General features: G+C 39.2%; 1 protein-coding gene across 11 annotated transcripts in view; it reads right to left on the bottom strand.

Annotated features, from left to right (window-relative positions):
- ESRRG (estrogen related receptor gamma) overlaps positions 1–24,951 on the bottom strand; it is a 382,004-nt gene that overhangs the window by 118,192 nt on the left and 238,861 nt on the right. For 10 of the 11 annotated variants that reach the window (XM_085219237.1, XM_085219232.1, XM_085219236.1 and 7 more), the window contains one exon: positions 996–1,411. In XM_085219237.1, the coding sequence (XP_085075363.1) occupies positions 996–1,398 (403 nt within the window). In that variant the 5' untranslated portion in view covers positions 1,399–1,411. Of the gene's footprint in view, positions 1–995; positions 1,412–17,911; positions 18,069–24,951 lie in introns of those variants that run through there. The other variant, XM_019612663.3, reaches the window with a different exon arrangement.

Genomic DNA, 24,951 nt, shown 5'->3' with positions numbered 1-24,951 from the left:
CTTTACTCTCCTTACTATAACTCATTTTTAAAAAAGCAAAGCATACCACCAGGTTGCAGTGCCTTTCCTGAGGATTCCAGGTTCTCAGCATCTATGAAAATCAAGCAGGTTTTATTGAGGAGCTTAAATTTGGACTTAGCAACCTAATTTTAGTCTCTGAAGTTTGAATTTAATTTAATGTGACACTATATTCCTGTACAGGCCAAGCTTGTCCTCATGTTCTTTAAATAAAGCACCTTCAATTTTACTTGAAAGGATGATATCTAAATGAAAGTAGAAGGTTATTTTGTCTCCACTGGTCCTGTAGCTAGAACAAGTGGTTGTGCAAATTATTCCATTCAAACTAATTTATGCCAAAATATGTGGCATATTTGTAACAAGTATCAGGAGCAGATTAACACAAGGTACTCTACAGAGACCAAAAGCTGTCAACTTACTGTCCTTAAAATGTGATCTTACAGGCCATTTGGTGAACCTGTTAAGGTCACAGTATATTGTATGGGTGAAAGGCCACTTATTAATAGTCTGACACTAACAAAACACTACAGCATTACATTTTGTTCCATTGTTAAATGCACTAGTGGTTTGATAAAGATATACAGGATTTTTGTAGGAATTTAAGTATGATAGTGGTATAGCTAGGAGCAAAACCCAAGCATAATCTGTGTGCACCACAAGGTGTTCAAGAGGTATCCACAACAACCTTAAAAAAAATAATCACTTTTCTTGGCAGCATTGATGAGAACCCATGAGGAACTCCTTCAGAAAAAAGAACTGAATATGCACTGGATGGCTCTACTATTTTTGATAAGGAAAATAAACATAACAATGAGTTTAACATGGCAGAGCTCACAGCGAAGCCCAAAGGGGCTTTTTCACAAGTAGCATCTGTAAGACCAAACACTAGAAAGAATCAGAAGCTATGGTTTGAAGTCAAGGTCTGTACTGTTTCGCTTTGAACAGAAAGAGGAAAAGATGTTTAAAGAATCACCAACCTTGAATTGTCCTCTTGAAGAAAGCCTTGCAGGCCTCGCAGGAAGCCACTCCATAGTGGTACCCTGATGCAATGTCACCACACACCAAACACAGTCTTTTGGGCATCGAGTTCAGCATATATTCACATTTGGTCTGTGAATCTTCAGCGATGGTACTGGAGCAGTCATCGTACCGTTTCCTGACGGGCCTGTTGCCCCCAAGCCCCGTGGCTGAAGGGTAGAGGGGAGGTGAGTCCAGACCATTCTGATGTCCATTCATGGTGGAACTGTAGCTCCCGCTGGCGTCTGAGGAGCCACCGGGGCTGTGATGGTTGATGCTGTCCGTCAGAGAGGCAGGGCTCGACGGCTCCGTCTTGATGTACGACGAACAGCTAGAATCAATGTGTCGATCTTTGCTTGACATTCTGCAGAGAAGCCTGGAGCAGGGAGAGAGAGAAAGGAATCTGTGTATTAAAGACAGTGCTCGCTTGGTCTGCTCTGGAAGGGTTAGGGACTGCACATCATTCATTCATTAGTCAATACCTCTTGTTCTACATGAAGGTAATCAGCATAAGGGCACGACAGAGCTTTGTCAAAGCTCCAGACAGGCAGTAAACAAAAACTTTAAGAGACCAAACCCGTCTGTTGTCCCCTCTACCTGCCTTTTAGGTTACATGTCAACTTCAGATTGGCTCTAAATTCTGAACTTGACATCCAGGGAGTCAAAACATCCTGAAATCACATTAGATTACTAAAACATTACATTTCTTTTTCCACCAGTGCTTTTTGTTCTGTAAATTCTATCATTACCAGGGACAAGTATTTTCAAATTTGAACTCATATATGTTTAGCTCTGTGATTAATATTTGTCAACACACTTGAATAACACATGTATCCATCATCCATTGAACTGATCTCAGAATTGAAGAGCATGTCTCCCACAAGTGTTTTTTTCTTTATTAATATTGCTTTATTATATATATAGCTATTTAGTAACTGAGTAGCACATCAACTGGGGACTCTAACAAGTAATTAAGGCTGGACTCCATTTTCACAAAATCTAAGTGAAATGATTAATCAGCTCTGGCTGCAATTACTTTCTAGCCATTATCCTCAGACTAACCAGTAATAACTACGCCAGCATCCCATATATCTGCAGCTCTATAGGATCTGACATTTTACGTGTTCCATTCTTGGATTAAAGAAATATATTAGAAGAAATTTTAGATAGAAGTTTTGTCTTTCAGAAGGTGAGATTCTATCTCAGTTTTCACCTTTTCAGAATTAAGCATCTGAAACAAAATCATAAGATATTTGAGCCAATAAATTAGCACTTTTTACAGGGGAAAAAATCTTGTGCATTCTGTGCCCAAGTTTGATATTATTTTATATGCGTTTTAGAAAGAATAAAGAACAAAAATAATAATCTGAAAGCTCTGAATCAGATACCATCTTCAATTTCTACGGCTGTGATTATGAGACCACAGTTGCAAATGGCCTACCCAGCATTTTCCTGACAGTAGCATCTGAAGCTGCCAAATACAGATGACAGTTATGAGCATTTCTCTAGAATCATTTTCAGCAGAAATGCAACTACTCTGCAAGGCCACCCACGTGGAGGTATAGATTCATGATTTCAAAGCAAGCGCTTGAATACAGACAATCTGACAAAGTAACTTTCTCAAGTCAGTTTTGAGATTCCAACATCACTCATTCGACTTTTTGCACATTAAATATAAATGCATCTGTATTAGATGCATATGTACTAAATATAATTTTTACTTCAAGCTCAAGAATCAAATGGAAACTAATGGAAAATAGACATAAATTCAGAGACCTGACGTATTTTTCAATGAGTGCAATCAAGATCAAAGCCTGACCATTTCCTCACAACTATTTGCTTAGGATAAGATTTACAATAAAAATCAGTGCCCATCAGAATTATTTAGGATCTCTCAATCACTGTAAATTTTACTGGAAAACGGTACTGAAAATAAGCTAGATGTGAATTTGGATAGTGGCCAGATTGATGTGCAAAAATCTCACCCCCAAACTTAAAACCTGTACTTATTTGGGAAGGTGGAAGGAACATGCTATCTGGTGTCAGCAAATAAGCCAAGGAAATGGGAAGGTTAAAGCTGTGGAAATATCTTATTACACTGGACCACCTGCTTGTGTTGTCCTTTCCTCAAGAACTGGAGGGGGGGAATCCCCTTGCCAGCCTGCGGTACCGTGTGCCTTTTCTTCTGCATCTGCTGCCTTGTAGCCGTCACTGTTAATGAGTGCTGTAATTAATAGATAGCTCTCTCTTGTCTCTCTACTTGCACTCCAGGCTAAGCACTTTTCTCAAGTCAACGTTTGAAAGAAAGCGGGTCGGCGCTGACTTACAGCAGCTCTGCGAATTCCTTTTAATTTAGAGCACTTACACCACCACTCCACTTATTACCTTATAATTACTGGACCGCTCTCACATACATTACGATCTTAGACTGGAGTTAGAAGTTATTAGGGTACTAAAACATGGTGTCGTGCTGTCTCTCTCTCCTCTTTCTTTGACACAATTTTATACAGCCATGATTAAAATTATCAATTAACTTTCAAGTTCCAACAACTTATTTTTTATATTCTTTCTCTTTACACTAACAGTGAGGTCCTTTTTATTGAATAAACAGGTACCTGGTGATCTTCTCTTTCCCCTCCTGTCAAAACTCCACCGGACAAGACTCAAAAATAAAGCAAGAGACCTGTTGCGTCTCTTGTGCCCAGTTTGATGACACGTTCTTGTCTCTCTAAACCCTCCTTCTGCTTTTTTTCTTATTTGCGCAATAATAAGCTTGAAAGTCACCCTCCACTTCCTAGAAAAGCCATTTGCAATTAATTAGTTGTCCAAATGTATTGGTTTTAGCCAGCATGGAAGCGGCTGTCTCCACTCGAAGCAGTCAGAACTGAAATGCGGTCACAGTTTTGTGAGCATGAACACACACCAGAAGCTCTGTGCAGGCTGAAGCTTGCCTGCTGATGCTCCTGGAGCAGTGCTTTCTGGTGCTGACCAAAATATGGCTGCTTCAAGCTGCAGCTTCCAAAGCACGGGCCGGCCTGCTTCAGGATGGCAAGGTAAGGCCCATAAAATGCTAACCTTTCCACGGGAAGCAGAAAACACCAGTCAAGGTCTCAAGGAGAGAAAGTTTCTCTGTCCTGGAGCAGGGAACCAGGGAAAGGGCTGTGCACCCATGGGTAGCATCAGCATCCATCAACCTGCTCTGCTGCTGCTGCACCGCAACTGAAGAGGCTGAGGAGGCCCTTTGTGGATGGCAGCTGGGGCCACCACTGCATCACCAACCCAGCGCCTGGAGTAGAGCCTAGGCTACAACCCCTCCCTCCGTTCCTCCTAATTACTACTTAGCTCGTTACCCTGAAGAATTCCTAGACACCACCACATTATAGTCTAAAACTACAGTCGGAGCTTAATTCTCCCTTCCTCTCTCTGTCTGAAATTCTACAGCTCTATTATTCAAGCCTGAAATATTCACAACTATCTATAAATTCAATTGTCAGCCAGTGGATTTTATTCTAAACCTCACTTCAATCTAAAATTAGAGGCACTAAAATTCACATTAACTCTAAGAGGAATGTAGTGAATAAGACTTTATTTCAAAAGAACACCTTTTTGTCAGAAAGAGCTATTTTCAAGATGATGGCTTTATCTGCATTCAAAGAGAATAAGCGCAATTCCACATTGTGCTGTTAATGCAAAATTTTTAGGTCACATTGGATTAATAAAAATCTAAATTTAGTTAAGGTTTATGAATAGAAATAACATGTGTCATATAAAAACGTGCAGTATTTATTTTAAAGCCTTGGTGGGGTTGTTTTTTTCCTTTACTATATTTTAAGTCAAAGCCACAGCAGCTCCAGGGAAGTTTTCAAACAACCTGCAAAGCTCGGGTGAACTTTGAGGAACTGCAGGGAAAGCAGCTGACGGGCTCCTGAATCATTCCATATTTGCACACAAACTGCTAGTAATACACAAAACGTACAACTCCTCACATCCTTGCTAAATTCACTTCCCGACTTATGTCTTTGAGTGAGACCAGAAACTAGTTTCTGCTGGTAGAAAGGGAAACCAATGGAGCACTTCAAAACCCAGCCCTGCTTCAAAGTGGCCTTACACTTTGCACAATAGCAAACAAATTGTATGCCGTGTGCTTATGGAAGGTTGAATATATTAAGAATTCATTAACGCAATCACATTCATATTTCCATCTACCTGCCACATTGCTAATGATATTGACAGCGCTGACACTAGCTAAATCAGTATCAATATACAAGTAGAGTACAAAAATTAACCACATCTGATTAGAGCGTATAGCCTTAAAAAAAGAAAGCCTTCCCATTCCAGTCATATGTACCTGTTCATACAATTGGTTCAGGAAATTGTTTTTCCTTTACTGTCAATGCCTAAAGGAGGTCAAAAAAAAAAACAAGACAAGACTTCTTAATCTGCAAGCATACCTCAGGAACAAAAAGCTCTGCTTACAGTATCATTCACTATTTCAGAGCTGTACTGGTGGCTTCAGTGAGAGCAGTAATTAGTCACAATAATTACAGTGAGCACCTTTATTATAAACCAGCACAAAAGCTCACTTTTACCTGCACATGAAGTTTTCAGTTCTTCTCTTGAAAAGAGAATTGCTTTACTTCCATAAAGGCCAGGCTGTTACCAGCTGACATTTTTAGTGACAGCTACTGGTGGGAGCAGCAGCGAGGCAGATGTCATTATGCATACGTAGGTGCTCTGTGCATTAACAGGGCCATCCATCTGATGTCTCTCAGCATGGTACTCTAACCCATATGCACGCAGACCCAAAACATCTCATTTTGTTATCCTCACCTGTTCCTATAGAACCATTGCCTATAAGCAAGTCCATGTGAGAAGCCTATAGCAGAGTGAGAGATGGAGCACAGTTCCTTCTCTGACCATGAAGACCACACTTCCTCTCAAAAACCATGCTCACTTTCAGAATCTGCACCAAAATCAATAGGGAACAGCGAGATACCGCAGTCATTCCCTCACCTGTATCTCTGAATGCAGGAGGGGAAGAGATCTGTGTGGAAAGGAATGGCAGTGCAACATCTTGCACAGATGCCTGTAACATCCCAAGCAGGTCCCGCGCAGAAGCCATGGTGCAATCTCAGCCATGTTGCTCCACATCAAGCTTTTTTTTTTTTTTTTTTTTTTTTTGCTCCAGCTAATTGCACTTCACTAAAGTGGCAAAATGTGAATCACTCAGGAGGAAAATGGGCACCAGCTGCTATTGTCAGAGAATGGAGATGCCAAAGAAAAGGCAAGTGACTGAATGAAGTGTCATGTCAGAAATCAACGGTGCAACGTGTGATTTGAGAAAACATGACTACTTTGCAGAGACAGGGTGTCATTATGGCATCACAGTAATACGGTGCTTTGACAACTGCTGGCTCTAACATATCATCATTGCATTAAGGTGCACTGGCTTAGTTGGGGGAAGGAAAAGAAAGGATTTCTTTTAATAAGAAATATTGTAAGGTCCACTTGGTTAACCTACTGGATGAGATCATTAATTGCAACTATTGCTAATCTCATTCCGTGCATGCACAAACAAAACTGTCACTACCTACTAGGTGGGTCTTCATTAATAAACACCCATGTACCATGTACAACCACGCAGTAAGATATTTTGCGCAAAATGGAATAGCGGTGGCTTTGTATTTATATACTTTTTTTTTTTTTAACCATTGAATTTGTCATAATTTCCCATAATTTCTTCTTTCATTTCTGTTTTCCCGAAGACCTCACCACCTCACCGTGGCAAGGCGAAGCACCGCAGCAGCTGCTGCAATCAAAGAGGCAACACTGCCTGCAGCCCACACTGAGCTCCCAGCAGCAGTGACAGAGGAGTGCCCAGAACTGCACCGGCCTGCAGGCAGCCCAGGCTCTGCTGCAGCACTCACTGCATGCTCACTTGAGTTGAGCAGAGCAATCCAAGCCTTCACATTTGTGCCTCACCAGAGCCTGTTTTTTAGGTTGCTTTTAAAAACAGAAATTTTTCAAGTTGCAAATTGCTAATTTTTGCAACACCTTAGAAATGAAGGGGGAACTATTTTAACATCCCTCCTCTAGGTATAAATATTTGTTATTGCTTCCCTTTCTATTTCAAGCTGATTCCCTCTGCTTCCTGGTTGATAAACTTTGTTAACAAGAAGGAAATGATCCTGAGATACCCCAATGTGTTGCATATTATCGCTGTTGACAGCTCCTGCATTTAAGGCTTACATCTGATGCAACAATGCATACTACTATCATTTATCTTTAGCTCATTTCCTCATCCCTATTTCCTCCAAGGGTGAGCATCTCTTGTTTAGAGCTCTTAATACTGCAAGTGAGCAACTGGCAAATCAATAAAACTCTTAAATGCATAATAATACTGCGTAATTACTTACATGATGTTTGCATAATTAACTGTCTGAGGTGTTCCATGATATAATGGATACTCAGAGTACAGAATAACCCATAAGCCTATAAAACACATAGTGTTTATATGAACAGAAATTACGTTTAAAATTCTCATTCTAATAATCCAAATCAGGCCTTGGCACTATATGACAGAAAGCCTTCCTCTCCTGCCAAGCCTAAATCAATTCTTATGGCATTACTTCGTAACTAACACGATATTTCACTGATGATGACTATTATCCTGATTACTAGGAAGTAATGTAGTAACAGCAAAAATACACTTAGATTAAACAAACTACTGCTATTTAATCAATATTATTGAGACAAACTAAGTGTTTTAATAAGTCTGTATAGATGCACTAATGCAGGTTTAATTAAATGCATCCTTAGACGTGCACAAGCTCTGCAAATCTCCAGCTCCTATGATTTGACAGACTGGAACATAACTCTTCTGAATTCAAAAGCAGAAGCACTTAAAAGCCAACAGCATTTAAATCCTTCCATGCTACAGAATGACTGTTCTTTTCATCAGGTACTTTTTGGGGAACAAAAAGTGAACAGAGAAAAATAATTAAAGGCTTTGCACCTTTGGGCCAAAGCACCAGACACCTGAAGAGGTGCCAGCCCTCAGTAACACAGCTGCCAGTGCATCCAATATATGGCACTGAAGCACACACCTCCAAACAAAAAATATCTCCAACTGAGAAGTAAAAAATAAAGCTGAGAGGAAAAATCACAGAACTGACCTTTATGTTTGCACACATGTAAGCAACAAATATCCTATTAGCTGTTATGCACTACCAACAGACCACCGCCACAGAAAGCTTCCTCTGGAAAAGACTAACTCCTACAAATGTTGTCTCCTTCAAGTAGAGATGCTCTTTTCTATATGCTCTGATGAATCAGCTTACAAATATTGAAAGAAAGAAGGAAAGGAGGAAAGGAGGAAAGAAAGAAAGAAAGACAACACAAGAAGTGGATAGCACTTTACAGTGAAAGCATTCTGGGAGTTCCACAGAAAAAGAACATACAATATTGTCTATGTATATATACACACCACACTTATGACACATATATGTCATTTTAGACATCTATGACTCAACTTAAACATCAGTAAATACTTCGTATTTCCACTTGATTTTTAGATTTCTCTTTTCTCCTGTTTCTAACACTTCCACAGTTAGACCAGGGCTGTTTTTTGCATTTATTGCTCACTACAACACAAGATTTCAGACACACCATCCCCTGCTGACTGGCCCCTAGCATCATAACACCCCCCAGCTGCGCTGCTATGGTACATACGGTGGCTCACATGACACAGCTCTTCACAACCTGCACGCAATGTGTCAGAGTTCCTGTGCCCAGGTTATAAGAAAGACTGTGATGTGACAATTAGAGAGACAGCCAAGCCTGTCCATATGAAAATCAGGCTATTGATCAGAAGAGTAAGATTTTATCACTCTATATTTTCAAACTGCAGACTAACGCTTTCAATTCCCAGCACATATTGGAAAGGAGTGATGCCTCTATTTAGGGAGCCTGGTGGTTTCGGTGCTGAAGTCCCAATGCAGGGAAGATGCACTCCCTGGGAGCAGGTGGAACTCACCTGCTGCCTCCACCTCCAGGGGACATGGTGAAGTGTCGAGGAATCATCTGATCATTAATTGTGGGGATTCTTTTCTTATTAAGAGAAGTCAACTGAAGTAGCAAACAAAAATCAAATGCTACATTCAGCTACTCCAAGGGAGAAAAATACAAAACTATGAAAATATGCAGAGATTTATTCAAGAACATAACAGGCTTTCTAAAGAGGGATTATTTTGAAACGATTACAGCATCAAAAGCAGTTGCTCAACCCAGTCAGTAAGCCAGTACCACAGATCAGAGACATATAGCTGCCATTCAGCACTTCCCAAAAGGAAAAAAGATGACAAAAAATGCCTTTAGTCTCAAGACACATTTTGTATTGTGAGATTTTCCCCAATTTCTGTCAGCATTTCCCTTGCCTCAGAGAGGTAGCGCGTAGGTGTGTGCATACCATGTACCTGCCTCCTACCCAGCTCCTCTCCGTGATTTTCTTTGGATCTATAACAGGAGAATGATAATTTGCTCGCCAAATTGTAGGAGCAATTAGAAAGACAGTACCAGGAATAGCAGCAGGGATTCAGAGCTTGGAGGGCTCAGGACTCAAACTTTGGAGGCAGCGATCTTCTCTCTGCCCCAAGCCCAGCCATCCGCACCATTCCCCCCCCATGCGGCCACAGAGCTACTTGGGGAGCTGGGAAATGGCATTTGCCTGCAATCAGCCTTTAAGTGAATGTTTGTCCCAGTGTGCTACACCATGCTGTCAGCTAGCAGCAGGGAGCCGCTGAGTTGTTACTACATTTGATTTGACTGCCAGTAGGAAGCTTTATTTCTACCAACTGTTCATTGCCAGCTCTATGGATCTTCTCTAACTTTGAGAGATTTTTTTTTTATTTTTATTTTTTTTAAATATAGTCTATTATTTTGCTCTGAGTGTATGGCAGGAGAAGCTCCCTATCACTATGCATCACAGCAGTCTCTCCACTTGTACTTGCTGCCACAAACACCAAGCAGTAATTGTATTAAGGCAACTGTAGTGTGCTCCTGGCACACACCAGAAAGGCAATTTTTTTTTTTACAAGTGAGCACCCAAAGGGGAGGTGCCACAACGGATATTTACGTAAGCAAACCGAAGCAGGGCACTTTCCTTCTGATTTTTTCGTGAGAAACATGGGATTGCAGCCTGGTGGATAAGACACGAAGAGAAGCCAAGCGGGTCTTCCTTCCCTAGGGACTCTCCAGGTCTCCACACACTTGCCAGCAGAGCCTTCAGGAAGGTTTGTGTTTGCTTGTCTATTACTCACATCTATCCCAAAAGGTTTCTCCTCCAACAAACAAGATCCTACAACTTTAAGGGTTGTTTACAAAGCTTCCTCTCCCTACACAATAATGATGATTTTGTTAATTAGGATCTAATTATAATGGATCTGACAACAACTTTCAACAACAAAAAGCATCTTTAGAAAAATGAAAGCATATGCGTGAATAGTGCAGGGAGGTGGGGCAGGGGAAGAAATACATTCCTGTGAGACAAGCTGAGAACTCAGCCTGAATGGAAAAGTAATTAACACTAAAGAGCTAAAACTGTAATTAAAGAAAATTTCATTAAAAGGAGGCAGGTGATTCCACTTTCCTAAATATGACAAGGTGCTGTATAAAAATAAAACAGCAGCCACTTTCAGTGTGCGGAGCAGGAAAGCCGTGTCTTTAACCAGATCAAATTCTGGAAATTGGCTGTCAAGACGGGATTGTTCTGATTTATACCCGTCTATCAAGCGTATGAAAGAGAGAGACAGGAGAGGAAAAGAAGCAAGCTGCTGTCGCTTCCATTCGCAAAGCACCTTTAATTTCCATGGCACCATCTGTTACCAAATCTAATTCACATTCCCTCCTAATCTGGTTTAGTTCCGTAATACTAATTCTTCCACTACTCTTATGGACATTGCTCTCAATGAAAAGCTTTGGTTCTGGGCTGGTAAAAAATTGAATATTATACAGTTAAGGTTCTGGTGACTTAAGTGAAGCATGTTGTCCATTAAAATGCACTCCTGGTAAAAGGATTTGTTTCCAGTCAGTGCAGGGATCCGGAACTGCTCCTGTTTGAGAGCAGCAGCCACAGGGGGGTGGGAGAGGGAGAAAGGGGGAATAAGGGAGAAACCACAGCTGATGATAGCAAAGTAGACTGGGGATCTGAAAGCAGAGGTTGTCATAAAATACAATCGTTGTCAAGTTTAGTCACTTTCAGTACTGGCTATAAAATCTCTTTGTCACGCTCCCGTATTGAAAGCTTGGAACTGTATTCTTGCTAAGAAAACTAAAAGTAGTGAAATCTAAGATGCTAGGGGAGGGAGGGGGATGAGGAAGAATACTTGAAAATTATGAGATGAAAATGTCTGCAAGACACCGACAAGTGAGGGACAAAAATTCAGAAGTGGTTTAAAATAGTCTCCTGAATAACAGTATTTCACACAGAGCCACAGCCTGAGTCTTAGCTACGCGAGGATGACAAAAACCATGCTCATTTTTGTGGGATCTTGCCTGGGAAGAGCAGAGGACAGACCCTTCCTGAACTGCAATCCAGAAAGGCAGCTGGGGGCTCTGCTGCTGCTAAGGTGAGTAGGCTTGCTTCTTGGTTAACACCACGTTTCTAAATATTCCTACCAGTTACACTTGTATTTATATTGTGCTAACATTTATTAATAATATCCAACTTATATACTGATTTTAATGCAGATCTTGAACTGCATTTTCAGGAATTTCAGTATCTTATTATCTCCTTTTCATGGATGAAGTGACAGTGAGGACTTGCTGAATGCTTCTTTGCCAGGTAATAAACATGGCATGGGACAGAACTGAGGTTCTACAAAATCCCAATTGAATTATTATTTTTTTTCCCCCCTTGTTGCCATTTCTTTCACAAAACCACAACTTGGAAGTACAAAGTTTTACTTTGTACTTGCCTTGAACTTCCAGAAATGAGACTGGTTATTTTTACATCGTTTTTTCTATAAGAGAATATTATTTTAAGGTTGAATATATCTAAATTAAATCTCCTCATACATCTACATTAAAATGGTTACTTTCCTGTTCAAGTATTTCTTTGTGTGCATGGGTCAAAAGCCTATTACAGGGGAATAGACTCAGTGACTCTGAAGCTCTGAAAATTTTTAGTAGCTAATGGTGTTATCCCCCAGCCCAGCCTGTGAATTCAGAAAGCCTAAGGTTGTGATACTCAGATAAACAAGATGCCACTGGTATGCCACCATAACCTACTGCATCCACAAAGAGCCACACTGACACTGAATTACTCAGAGGGCATAGCAGTCTATATTTTTGAGCATTTGTGTAACTTGAGTCCTATCTGTAAGCACCAATTTCTATTTCTACGCTATATCTACATCCCTTAAGATTTGGCAATGAAAAATCTAGGAAAAACTTAACCTCTTTTTCATTTTTTTTCTCTTTTTATCTATCTTGATTCTGGAGGCTCTGGAAATTAAGAGTAAGTAAAAATATTTGGGTATGCTACTGATAACCAAAGCAATCACATGCTGAAATAAATCAGAGAATTTACAGAAGCAGAAATCTATTCAGGTTAAGTCCCTTCTAGTCTGTCTTGGATTGTAATGTGTGATTACAGATTTTTAAAAAACAAATAAGTAAACCTTTGGCTTTTCACAGTTCCTTGTTCTTCACATATTGCTATGTGTAACTTAAACCTACTTATGCCACTGGGTTTACACATCAGAGCTTTGCCTCTGGATACAAGCAGCAAAGGTCAGCAAGGAAGTAGCCACCGCAGTTTTCACTTTCCAAATGTTTGCATGACTGCAGCAGGTTTGCAGGATGAGATTTTCACCACGTCCTGATAAGGTTTCAACTCTTTCACCCTTAGCTTTCTATTTTGCTAAGGGTTACAGGAAGAAAAAGAAAAATGTTTTCAAAAAAGTTTCTAAAGTAGGAAACGTTTACCAGACTAACTATTACACTCAGAACAAGTGTGCAGCTACTTGCAATTGCAAAGCAATCATATCAATATTCTGCAGTTTGTGGTCATCTCTTGGGTAAGAATTCACCAAGAGATTTGCCTAAGCAAAGCTTTACAAGAACAGCCATACATTAATTACTTCATACTACACGCTGCAAATTGCAGTTATATTTTGATGACAAATTAGCTTTCATTATTTCAGCAGTATGAAGTCTGGATCAAATACTTTGTAGATCTAAAATAAAAAAATTCTTGTAGATCTGCTTAAACCCACTGTGTTTGAGTAAGCAAGGAAAGAAAGAAGGGCTTGAAGAAAGCATTATGTTCCGCCAGTAAGATAACTGAACACACGTGAGTCCAAGAAGTGCTGGGCCTCATCGGTTCTAATGCAAGTTTGAGCTGCCCAGTAAATTGATTATCAGCCCTAGTCAGTTAATGGGAGTTTCTTCACAGAAAGAATGGCCTGAATTTGTAAAAACAAACAAACAAAACAAAACAAAACAAAAAACAACACAACAAACAAGTTATGAGCAGCCAAGGTAACACTAACATACTGAAAGCTTTAATGGCCCATAGATGGAAACTTGCAGAGAACAGCGCAAACACCTAAGGGAGGCCCGTGCCCACTGCCAGATGCAAAATGGGATGTCATCTGAAACACGTCACAGGACAACAAACAACAGCAGCATATGATGTGGGTGATTGGCTGACAGTACATTGTAGGGGCATTGTTATCCTCAAGGTTTTACAAAATATGAGGGGCCAAGATTCACGTTGGGGTGATATGGCTAAGAATGCTGTAGAAGTGGAAAAATATAACAACAGTATGCAGTACATCACTGCTAAGATAATTACTTTAATAAAAAGTTGGCATTCTTAGGACTTCCAACCTGTAGAGATGAAATTTATATATCCAAAGAAGACATAATAATAACCTGTCAGCCTGTGGTGATGGATATGTTTTTAATCCAAATGACCACAATCTCCAGTATACCTGTCATAAAGAGACATACCAAAAAAAATGAACTTTCATAATTCTTTAACGTGAAAGGGAAAAAAAACACAGAAGCATGATAAGTGGCTCATTCCAGTGTACAGACGGACAGACAGTAGGAATATGAATATGAATAAAAGGCATTGTTCCTTCACTAATGCTATTTTCACTTGCTACGTACTGCAACTCAGATAGGTACGGTATTCCTTCCTCTGACAATTCAGATATACTTTGCACAGTAACAGACTGCAATAAAGACTAAGAAGCATATTATGCTGCTCAGATGTCATTTGAAAGCAATAATTTGTAACAAACTAGGACAGATGCACTACTTCAGGTACCTCTCATTGACCTGAGGCACTTTCCCACAAAGGCCTCCTATTCTTAATTTCACTGTTACCAGGAATGAGTATCTAAATTGAATATTTTAATTTCTAAAAGTTCACACAGAAAAAAAAAAAAAAAAGACATTGGCAAAAATTGAATAAATGCATCAGACCCCTCTGATGCAGAAGGGAAAGAAACACAGCCCTCGCGCATCTCCTCCACTCACCACACAAACATATCCACACCACACATTCTCCACAAATCTTACCAGGCTTGCATTCTTCCAGGGACAAAAATGACAAAGAAATTTAACTAAGTTAATTTTAAGTGTTGAGAATGTAGGCAGACTGCTCAGTTATTTAATTTTAAAAGATCTTCATTTTCCCATCTGTGTTATGGCAATTTTATTACACATTCGGCAAATTTACAGTAACAAGATGTTCCCCTGACAAATTAATCACTTTCCAAGCATTTTATCATATAAATAAAATATCACCTCAAGAGAGAAAATCAGCTCAATCAGTTGATTTAACCCATCTTTCGGGGAACTCGTCTGAAACAGATTGAGCGCATTTTTTCTGAAGAGGGACTGCACACCTCCTCCTGGACTCACAGCTCATATGGTGTGGTTTTTTTTTTTTTTCCAGAAGAAAATCTTTAAGGCTAGCGAATGGCATGCAAGGTTCTCGTAGCAAGAGCTCCTGTGTGGCTGCAGCGACAGAGCTCTACCAGGAACAGCCCATTCATTAAGGAGGAGGTACTGACCTTAAGGGAGGCACTACACTTACCCTAGCAGCGCTGTTATCTATTTCAGCAACACTCCTGTTTTACAGCAATCATAATATAATAGCCAAATATATATACTATACACATAAAAAAAAAAAAATCTGCTCTATTGTTTTAGGAATCTTGTGATAAAATAATAAAACTAAAATTCCAATCATTGTTGCAGCTGATCAAATCTGTTTGTTGTTTGCTTTTAAATTTCCCCAGCACTCTCCACTTATTGTGGAAAGCAAATTTTGTTTCTGACAGGCAAGATGTCACATGTGAGCAGCAGAGAAGGGACTTCAAATCCAGTTTTCCCAAACTAACCCAAACAACTGGCTGCCTTTCTGGAGAGAATCTGTCACTGGAGCAATTTAACCTCAGTGCCACTTAACCTCTCCCCCCCTTTCCCCGCTCTATTCAGGGGCTGCCAACAACAAGCAGAAACATGAACCAGGACGACTGGTTAATGCTCTGTTAATGTTATCAGAACCTAAAGCTGTTAGAGACAAAAAAAATAAACCTCCGACAACTTTCTTATTCTTTACCTGAAGTTAACAGCGCTATTTCCCTGTTCCTGTATCAACACGAGCATTTTGTAATTATTCACACGTTTTAAAAAGCCCTTTTGCCAGAGGAGCCATCACACAAGACAACACAGATACTTAACTCCTGTAACATAACCATGCTCTCCTGTGAGATATTTACAATATTTGCAGCAACAAAGCTGCAGGTGCTGAGGAAAAAAAAACAATTCACATAACTAGGCAGCCTTTTCATCTCCTTCCACTTCCTCAGCAAAACACTAACATGATCTCCCCAAATACTAACTTACATCATATGAATACACAATAATCTACAAGCAAGAAAACAGCATGATTTAAGGAACACTATCATACAGGAACATAAGTGCTAATATTTGCTACTTAGCCCATTGAATTTATAATGCCGCAAATAGTCGTATTAATACTATGGTTCTATGGTTCTACAAGGAATTAGTATTAAAAGCTACAAACTCTGTATAACCCTGAATGGCTTAGGTGTTAACAATTAGGAACTTTTAGATGAACAACTAAAAATTTACATACAGTGATAAAATTTCATATCCTACACGCACCTTTTACCTGCCAAAATATTCTTGTTTGAAGGACTTTCTGAAAAATTACTCTGGATTCATGAAACACAGTGAACCATGATCTCCTGCAAAGTATTCTGACCACAGGTCAGAGCAACTTCAGATCTCTAAATGGATACCGGGAAAAATGAAGTGAAATAGTTTTTAATCTCAGACTTTTATTTTGGGGGAAAATGTTGTATTTTTGTGCTAGATGCAAGAGAATGAGGTCAACTGAAAAGGCTTATTATTCACTGATCCTTTCCTCCAAGTACCTAGCTAGGAAATTTACTACCTGTAACAAGTGACCTGTGCGTGCAGGTCTTGCAGGGTCAGATCCCAAGAATCAGGGTTTCATTTAAGGAGCAGTTTCTGCAGCTATCACTACAAAAGAGAGCAGTCTACATGCAAAGTGTGTGCCATAGGAACCTTTTTTCTTTTTTTTTTTTTTTTTTTTTTTTTTTACTTTAAATGTAAGAACAGTTAAAATACTGTTTATTGTTTATTTTTTAATTTTTTTTTTCTTAATGTATATATTTAAAAGACTTGGAGAAGCTGGAACTGCAAGTCAAAGGAAAATATTCTGTTCTTATCCATTACACACAAATTGACCATGTTTGATCTAAACATAATTAAAAGCAATGTTTTCCTTAAGCACTGAAGTGTAAAATTTAAGCACTGGATGACAAAAAGCACAAGAAGCAGCAGCTACTTTCTCCTCAGTTAAATCTTTAGAGCTAAGCAAAATTCAGTGAGTTAAATGACATCATAACACAGCTCAGAATCCAGCGTCCTTCTAGACAGTGAAGGCCCAGGTGCCAGTCCACCCACTGTGGAAATGGATGAATTTGATTCCCCACAGTAAATACGCAATTCCTTTCAAGATTCAGCTCACCTGGTTAGAGGACCTATCCAGCACTTCATAACAAGTCATAGCCATTCACAAAACAAAGGGCAAATCTTTCAGACCTCACACAGAGCAGAAGTTTCGCATAGGATGCATGTCATCCCAAAACCATTGGGTCCCTCGCTCCTTATTTAATTAATTCAGTCAGTATCTAAATGAAGCCAAGCATCTTCCACTGAAACACCTTTCACAGCTTACTGATAGACTTGAAAAATTCTGTATATGGAATTGAGATACGTAGGCCTTAATGTTTGAGATGAGCAGAATTCTTCCTATTGGCCTTTCAATCAAAAATTTAAGTCTTGTTTTGAAAGTCATGTCCTTGCAGTTCTGAAGGCACTATTCTTATATACAGTGTAAAATATTTTCATGCTTTTTCCTTCCTGTAACTGTTTCCTGGTCCACCACAGAACATATACTGTACACCTAAAATCATTTAGCATAGAGACAATCTAAATAGAGGACAAGTACTCAAAGTTCCAGAAAGTTAAGATACTTAAAAGCAGTCTCCAGGATCTCAACTTTTGCAAACAAAACCTCTTCAGTCTGAGGAAGATACAGGACACAGAACCTTTCAATTTGAAAGATGACAAAGTGGATTATCTGTTAGTTACACATGCCAGTAGGGTGATCCATTACCATGGACGTTCTACCGAAAGTACACGATGTTGCCTTAATAGCAGCTACAGCCTTATTGGCTTACAAAAAAAACGTAAAAAGGGTTTTGCATGTGAATTGAACTTAATAGGTTTGACATGGACTAACCTTAAAGAATCCAATCCACTCAAATCCCTTTGAAGGCTGCAGCTGAATTTCATGCAAATCTTAGGGAAGTAGCCAGGCTGTTGGGATTTCAAGATGCTGCATGCCTTTCTTCTGCAGATCTAAAACCAGGCAAAACAATGGAACGAAACCCTCCCACAGTTTCAAGGATTCCTCTTAAGATGATCCTGTTTTTACTTCGCAGCTGAGGAAAGTCAGACATTTAAAAGCAGAAAGCCTCACATCAGCAACATATCCAAGTATGAATCCAATCTTTTCATTTTTCAAACATAGCATTACGAAAATCCAGTGTTTTCTGCATTAAGAAGTAATATGACATTAACCACTAACATATATGAATAAAATGATTCAGAAGAATTCCTTATGTTTGTATCTAACACTAATAGATCGTTATATTTTCTAAAAATAATTGAATTTAAGCAATAAATAATGTACCATAAACTTTCTGGTGGTCTTTTTTAAAATCAAGCAGCTACTAAACAGATCTGTTTATTTTTCAAGGCCACTGTACCATTACTGTTTGCTCACCCCCATTTGAAAATCTCCAAGAGATTTTTAATGTTCTACTCATGTTTCTATAAACACAAAGGCATACGTACTTCTGTCTGTAAAACAATGTACACACTGACAGCTGGAAAATTGTTTGTTGACTGGGTTTAATCTTCACCTGATATACAGAAGAGAAAAAGGAAAAGGAATATTTGTCAGCTGCTTTTCCTCTTAGAACACAGTACAGATGACTAAAAATGTAACTAACTATAACCAAATCAAAACCACACAGTGCATCTAAAGCACCAACTACGTAAAAGTACTTATAAATTCTTGGTTAACAAAGGGCACAGAAAGCCCCTAGAGGAAATATTTTATTTCTGCTAAATTAATACCTAAAAGCATTACGTTTCATCAGTTTCACTTTGGTTTTAAGTCCCCAAAGATTCTCCTTCTGAAACTGGCTATATTTTATGCACAAACCAGGCTGAGAGCTATCTAAATCTAGATAAAACTCATTGGCTTGTAATCTTCACAATGATCTATACATCTAAATCTATATGCAAATCAAATGCTCTCATGCATTAACGCATTCCAAAGCATCGAGGAGTAAGAGAGTGCTTTCTCCCTCTCGAAGCCCCCCTCCTTTGCTCCTCTCCCCCTCTCTTTATTTACACGAGCTACCTAAATAATTCACACTGCCTCCTTTTCAGCCTGAACGTTCCTCTGTTGAAGCCTGCAATGAGCTATTGCAGTAACCAGATGGACACATGAATGCAGCAGGTGGGACAGATGGCAGACCGCCCTGTCTGACGCTGGCTGCCTCAGCTTGGACGGCCTTTTCCTTCCAGGTACATTATCCTCAGCGTAGCAGAAAGCAGGATGAGAGGGGGGAAAAAAACATTTGCCTACAATACTATGGGAATCGGTTAAATAAATGATGAGATGCATATTTGGTTTTTAAACCAAAATGCCGTTTACAGAAAGTGTGTGTATGAAGCACTGCCTCTCCTCCCACACCAGAGCAGAGTGTGTCCCTATTCCCAGCAAGCCTGAGAGGTGCACAGAAAGCAAAATATGGCTGAAATCTTAGAAAGATCTTAAACTCGTGACCTAACAATTTTGACTGCTTTAGTAACAACAACAGAAAAAACCTTCCCTTTTGCAGGTAAATGTATTTTGTTGGAAGGGGGGGAGGAGGGCTGCTTTTTTTTTTTTTTTTTTTTTAATATAAATCCATGCACTCTACTCTATTGTACACAGTCCCAATTTTTAGTTTTTAGTAGCTATTATACATACAGTGGCAAGCCTGAGCTTCTACCTGTGTAGTATGTATTCCCTGACTGAATTTCTTCTGCACCCCACTTCAGGACACATAAAACTAAGAGCTTGTTACAAAAGATTAGGTAGGTCTAGCAAAGAAATTCAACTGAAAGCTGAAGCGCTAAATTGTTCTTTGACTTCAAAAACAGACTTTTAATACATTGCCTTCCTCTCTAGAAGAGTGAGCAAAACATTGCGAAGAAAACAGCAAGGGAAGAAAAAACAACAAGCTTTTCAATCTAGAGTGCTGATTCAATGTATTAATTGAAAATTACTGTTTCAAGAACACTTTTTAAAAAAATCACATTAGAAAATATGTTGAAAATCAAGCCGTCAGTTAGATGCTGCATGCAACCCTCTGCTGCCCAGCTCTGTCCCTCCCAGGTCTTCTCCCACCCCTCCTTCTGTATGTCAATGAGCTGCTCCCGTGTCATCTCCCTCCCTTTCACACTGCTTTTCACTCTACCTCCTTTTCATTAAATACACCTTCTCTGAACTGACACAGAGGAAACCACCCACCTCTCCTTCAAATGCCTCCCTATGGTAGATTTCTGCTGATCTACAAGAAAACAGCCCATGCCTCATTGTTAGGCCGAAGTTAATGCTTTTATTGTAAATTAAAAACACACAGATGCATAGATACTACTCAGCTACATAAGCACACATACACAGCATGGTTGCATTTCCCATATTAAAAATATTAAAAACCCTTTTCTGAGGCTTGCATGAATTACTTATGTTTGTAGCCAAAGCTTTTAAACAGAAAGACCTAAGTGCTTACACGGTATGTGTGGCAGGGGCCACATGTACCATGCATGCTACCATAACTGAAATACTAAATAATAACAGAGTAAATCGTATTAAATTGATTCGCAATTACACTCAACTATAGTGTCAAAATAAATTTCTTTTCGTTGAAGTAAGTGACAAGACAAAGTTGAAGCTAAGAAAAAAAAAAAAGGCTAAATGGAGACATGATATGTTCTAGATTCTGCTCCCTTGAAACATACTGGTGAAACTGGAAAAGGGAACTGACAGTAAATAAACTTGTATGGGTAAACGAGGACTGGTCCTAACTGGCAACCAAGGCCTGAAACAAGTATGAACTTACCTCTTTACATATTAAACACACAGAGCAGAGACTCTAACAGTAATAAACATAATATAGAATCCAGTTTTATGTGGTGGAGGGAGAAGACATAAAAGTATTATCGAAAAGTTTATCCTTGTAAATTTCTCACCTGGCAGAAGCCAGCAATAGCAAAATCTCAAGAGACAGACTGCTTTGATGGGAGGCCTGGACTGATTTCAGGGCCAAAGAAGTTAAGTACCTTGACTAGACCTTAGACAAGCGGAATGGCTTCTGTACATCTACTTTTCCTAGTTGAAAATCCTGAACCTCAGGGGCTTACTATCACTGCATCTCAAGTAGAAATTATAAAAAAACTAAAGTGATCATATATGCAAAGGCTCACATATGAAATCATATAACATTTTGCAACAGATTTCAATACCAGCAGCTTCCAGAAATGGTGAATTATGCACTAGCAACCTCAGAAAAGCATTTCAAGGTAAAGTGACCAGTTTATGACAGCACAGAGAGACAGTAAAAGCAGAGCACTTTACAGTCAGTTTGCCAGTGCTATCACACAAGTTATGATTTCATCATTATGAGGTAGCCTGTTTTCACAACAATATATAAACAGGACTCTGAACATGCAGGAACACCCTCTTTTAAAAATAAAACCCTGAACCATTGCCAATTTGTCATGAAAGAACACACACACATCGGAGCAGCAATTCTAGAGCTAAACTAGGACTTTAGGCAGCGCATCACATTGTCAAGCTTGTTTCATCAGTGAGGAAATGTTAATACAGTGATAAACTAAGAAATTCTAAGCCTCCTGTTTTCAACAACAAAAGTATTTAAAAAAAAAACAACACACTTTTCTATTACCTTTGCAAACCTATTCATTTTTCCTTAACTTCAATTTTCACCTTAAACACAACCTCCCTGCCCATGTAACTCCTGCCATTGGTTTGTGGCCATACATAGCAGCAAAGCCCTTTCCCAAAGCCTGAGGTTTTCCTCAAAAAATCAGTCTTGAATCTCTACAGGAAAAGATGCACACAAACACCCTGATGGCAAAAGGTGTTGAGACACATAGGTGACTGCGAGGGCAGGATTTTGACCCCACAAAAGCAGCTGTTGCACACACAGGCATTTCAGCAGAAGTACTTGTACGCCTAAATGCTTACCTATGATCTGACATTTTTCAAGGAGTTATTACTGCTGAGAGAACACTGAATGCTTAGAAAAAAATTCTATTCAGTAGGGGAAAAAAAATTGTCAATTATAGTCCCACAAGAAAACCATAGGAAGAAAGGCAATCACAGTTAAACTGGACTTGATAAAAATACCAGTGAGCTGATTTTCAAAGAGCCAAACTTCATTAAAATTCTGCAAACAGAATATCTGATGAATTGTTCTGGGTCTGAAGTTGTAGAACTTCTGATAATGCTAAACCACTTCAGGAAAAGTGAAATTTTTCTTTTTTTTTTTTCCCCCCCTTCTACATTCTATACATAAACTTCCTTCACAGGTATACCATCATCTTCTCAGATTCTGGCTGAAGAAAAATTAGAAAAAACAACCAATTTCATAGTAATTCAATTACACACAGTCTTTTGGAAAAATTATGTCTCCTGAAATATGTCTTTACCTAAGATGAGAATATTTTTCAGGTCAGACAAAATACTGATCAAGACAGAGAAACTGGAGTACCTCGTAAACAATCAAAATATGTAACAACAGATAAACACTACTTCCGCTGCAAATGTTGCCCCTGGTTTTTAGCAGAGCCTCACTGAGGGCAGAATTTGATGTTCAATGAAAAGCATACAATAAATACATGGTTTCAAAAGCCCCCAAACATGCAACTTCCAAGGACTGGAAATGCTGCCTTTCTAATGAGCTGTGTACAGAAGTAATAAACAGGCATGAAGCCCTAAGTCATAAAGGAGCAATTTCAAAAAGACAATACCATTTACCTGCTCCTATCAAACACTAAGTGCTGACATTCCATTCTCCCTTCTCTCTGCTGCCAAAACTGAAGCATAGCTTTGAACACCTTGACAACAGCGGCTATACCTCTGATTTAACCCCATCAGAAGTTTAATTTTTAAAAGAGGAAAAAGTGCCTTTAAAAACCTGAAATGCATACTAGTTCTTGCACTTATTTCTCTGCAGCTGAACAGGGCCGTTTACACCATCCACTGAACACTGTTTAGTAAACACGACAAAAGAGCTTCTATCTTACTGCCCTTGTAAAAGCAAGGCAGGGGTTCTGTTTTCAGTGTACACTATGGTTCGATGTGAATCCTGTTCCATGTTGTTCACACCTGCTGCTGACTAGCAGCCTGCTGATGGGTTGTGGTTTGTACTGCTCCAGCTTAACCAGAACCTGATCTACCAACGTGGAAACAAGCCCCAAGTTGCTAAGCAAAAACTTTTAAAGGGAAGAACTCTTTTTTCTTTACTCCACTGCTTCCACCTCATAAGTTTAACAAGAAGCTTTAAGCTTTCACACTTGTATTTAGTCTTCATGTCTAGTTTTTATGGGAGTTCATCTCCATATAACAAGTCTTAAAGATAAACACAGCGTACAACCTTTATAAATACTTGCTGTGTAAGTCACCTTTTCCTTTGTGCCTACAGAAAATAACAGGCTTTGCTCTAACAAAAATACTGAATGTGTCAAAGCATCCATTTCTGAACTTCTACAGAAACAAGCTTTTTCAGATTTTCCAAGAAACTTCTTTTAATATATTCACATGAAATTCACATGTTACTGGTTTAGGAAGATCCCTATGGCTTCACTGGTACAGAACATTGAGTGCTTCAGAAGAGACAAAAAGGTGACTAAGGGAATGGACCTGGAATTACACTGCGCCTGGAGAGAATACAAAAACTGGGAGACAAAATCCAGTCCCGGTATCACAGTGTTCACCATCCTGTCACACTATCACTTGTATTGCTATGCTCACCAAACAAGCTGTACATTGAGACCAGGGATAAAAATCATGTGCACTCAAAGACCCAGATGCAGGCATTGTGACCGACAACAAAGTTACACACAAAAAGAGTCTCTAAAATGAAGGCAGGACATACTACTTTCACACCTGCCTTCACAGGTTCTGTTTATGACTAGATTAACAGAAAGAAGCATCAAAATAACTGGAGACCAACCCCTCTGAGCCTCCTTTTTCCCCATTATACCGTCTTGGATTATTTCTATAAATAAGAAAATAGAAAAATGCTTTCTAACGAGTAGCCAAGTTCTTACACCTCCTCAAGCACTGTATGAACCCTTTCATAAATAAAACGCTGCTTAGAGGCCAGCTCTCCACCTATTAAAATTTATTTTGTATCTTGTGGGGAAAGGCATGCTGAACGACCACGGTCATCCTTTGTGACTTTTAATTCTGCATAGGAACACCGAAGTGTTTCTGTCTACGTAGCAGTCTATGTGCATCAGACAGACGTGTCCTATTCTAGAGCTTTCCATCCAAAGTTCATCAGCAGAAACAAAGATTAAATAATCTTTACATAAACTCAGCATTTCAACCTCACTTGCAATTTGGACAAAAAAAAAAAAAAAAAGAAACAACAAGGAAAATAGGGGGCTCGGCCTTATTCTGCCTTACTGACCCCATCAGAGGTTTGTTAGCTCCTCCCGAGTCAGTGCAAGACTAAAGGCAGTGGCATAATGCCAGCACTGCTTTTAAGCTCACACAGAAAAATATTATGAGGGTAATCTTAGTATTTCCTGGTCGCACTCCTTTAGGCAGCTCTATTCTGGTGTAAATGCCACATCCTGGCAGTGAATCTTTGTGTTATCCATTTTTTTAAAATTATTTCTTTTAAAATACTATCATTCATTTTTTAAAAATTAGTTATGGAAACCAGTGCAAAATCTACTGGAATGAATGGTATTCTTCCTGTTCAGTCTTGAATCAGGCCACTTCAGCAAAAGCAAAAGATTTCCTAAAAAAGATGTAAGATTGTCAGCATGCTGTCCTTCGCATCTTGGAAGATCTCTGCTAACTTATCTAATGTGTCACAAAACACACAGTAGTTTGGTCAAATAGCTGCATCTGCAGTCTTCCTGTTCCAGCATTACCTAATGCACAAGTATCATACTTTTGTT

The sequence above is a fragment of the Meleagris gallopavo genome, chromosome 2, assembly GCF_905368555.1.
Source record: "Meleagris gallopavo chromosome 2, MGAL_WU_HG_1.1, whole genome shotgun sequence".
Classification (NCBI taxonomy): domain Eukaryota; kingdom Metazoa; phylum Chordata; class Aves; order Galliformes; family Phasianidae; genus Meleagris; species Meleagris gallopavo.
The sequence above is the reverse complement of the archived record's forward strand: the minus strand, read 5'-3'. Positions and strand labels throughout refer to the sequence as shown.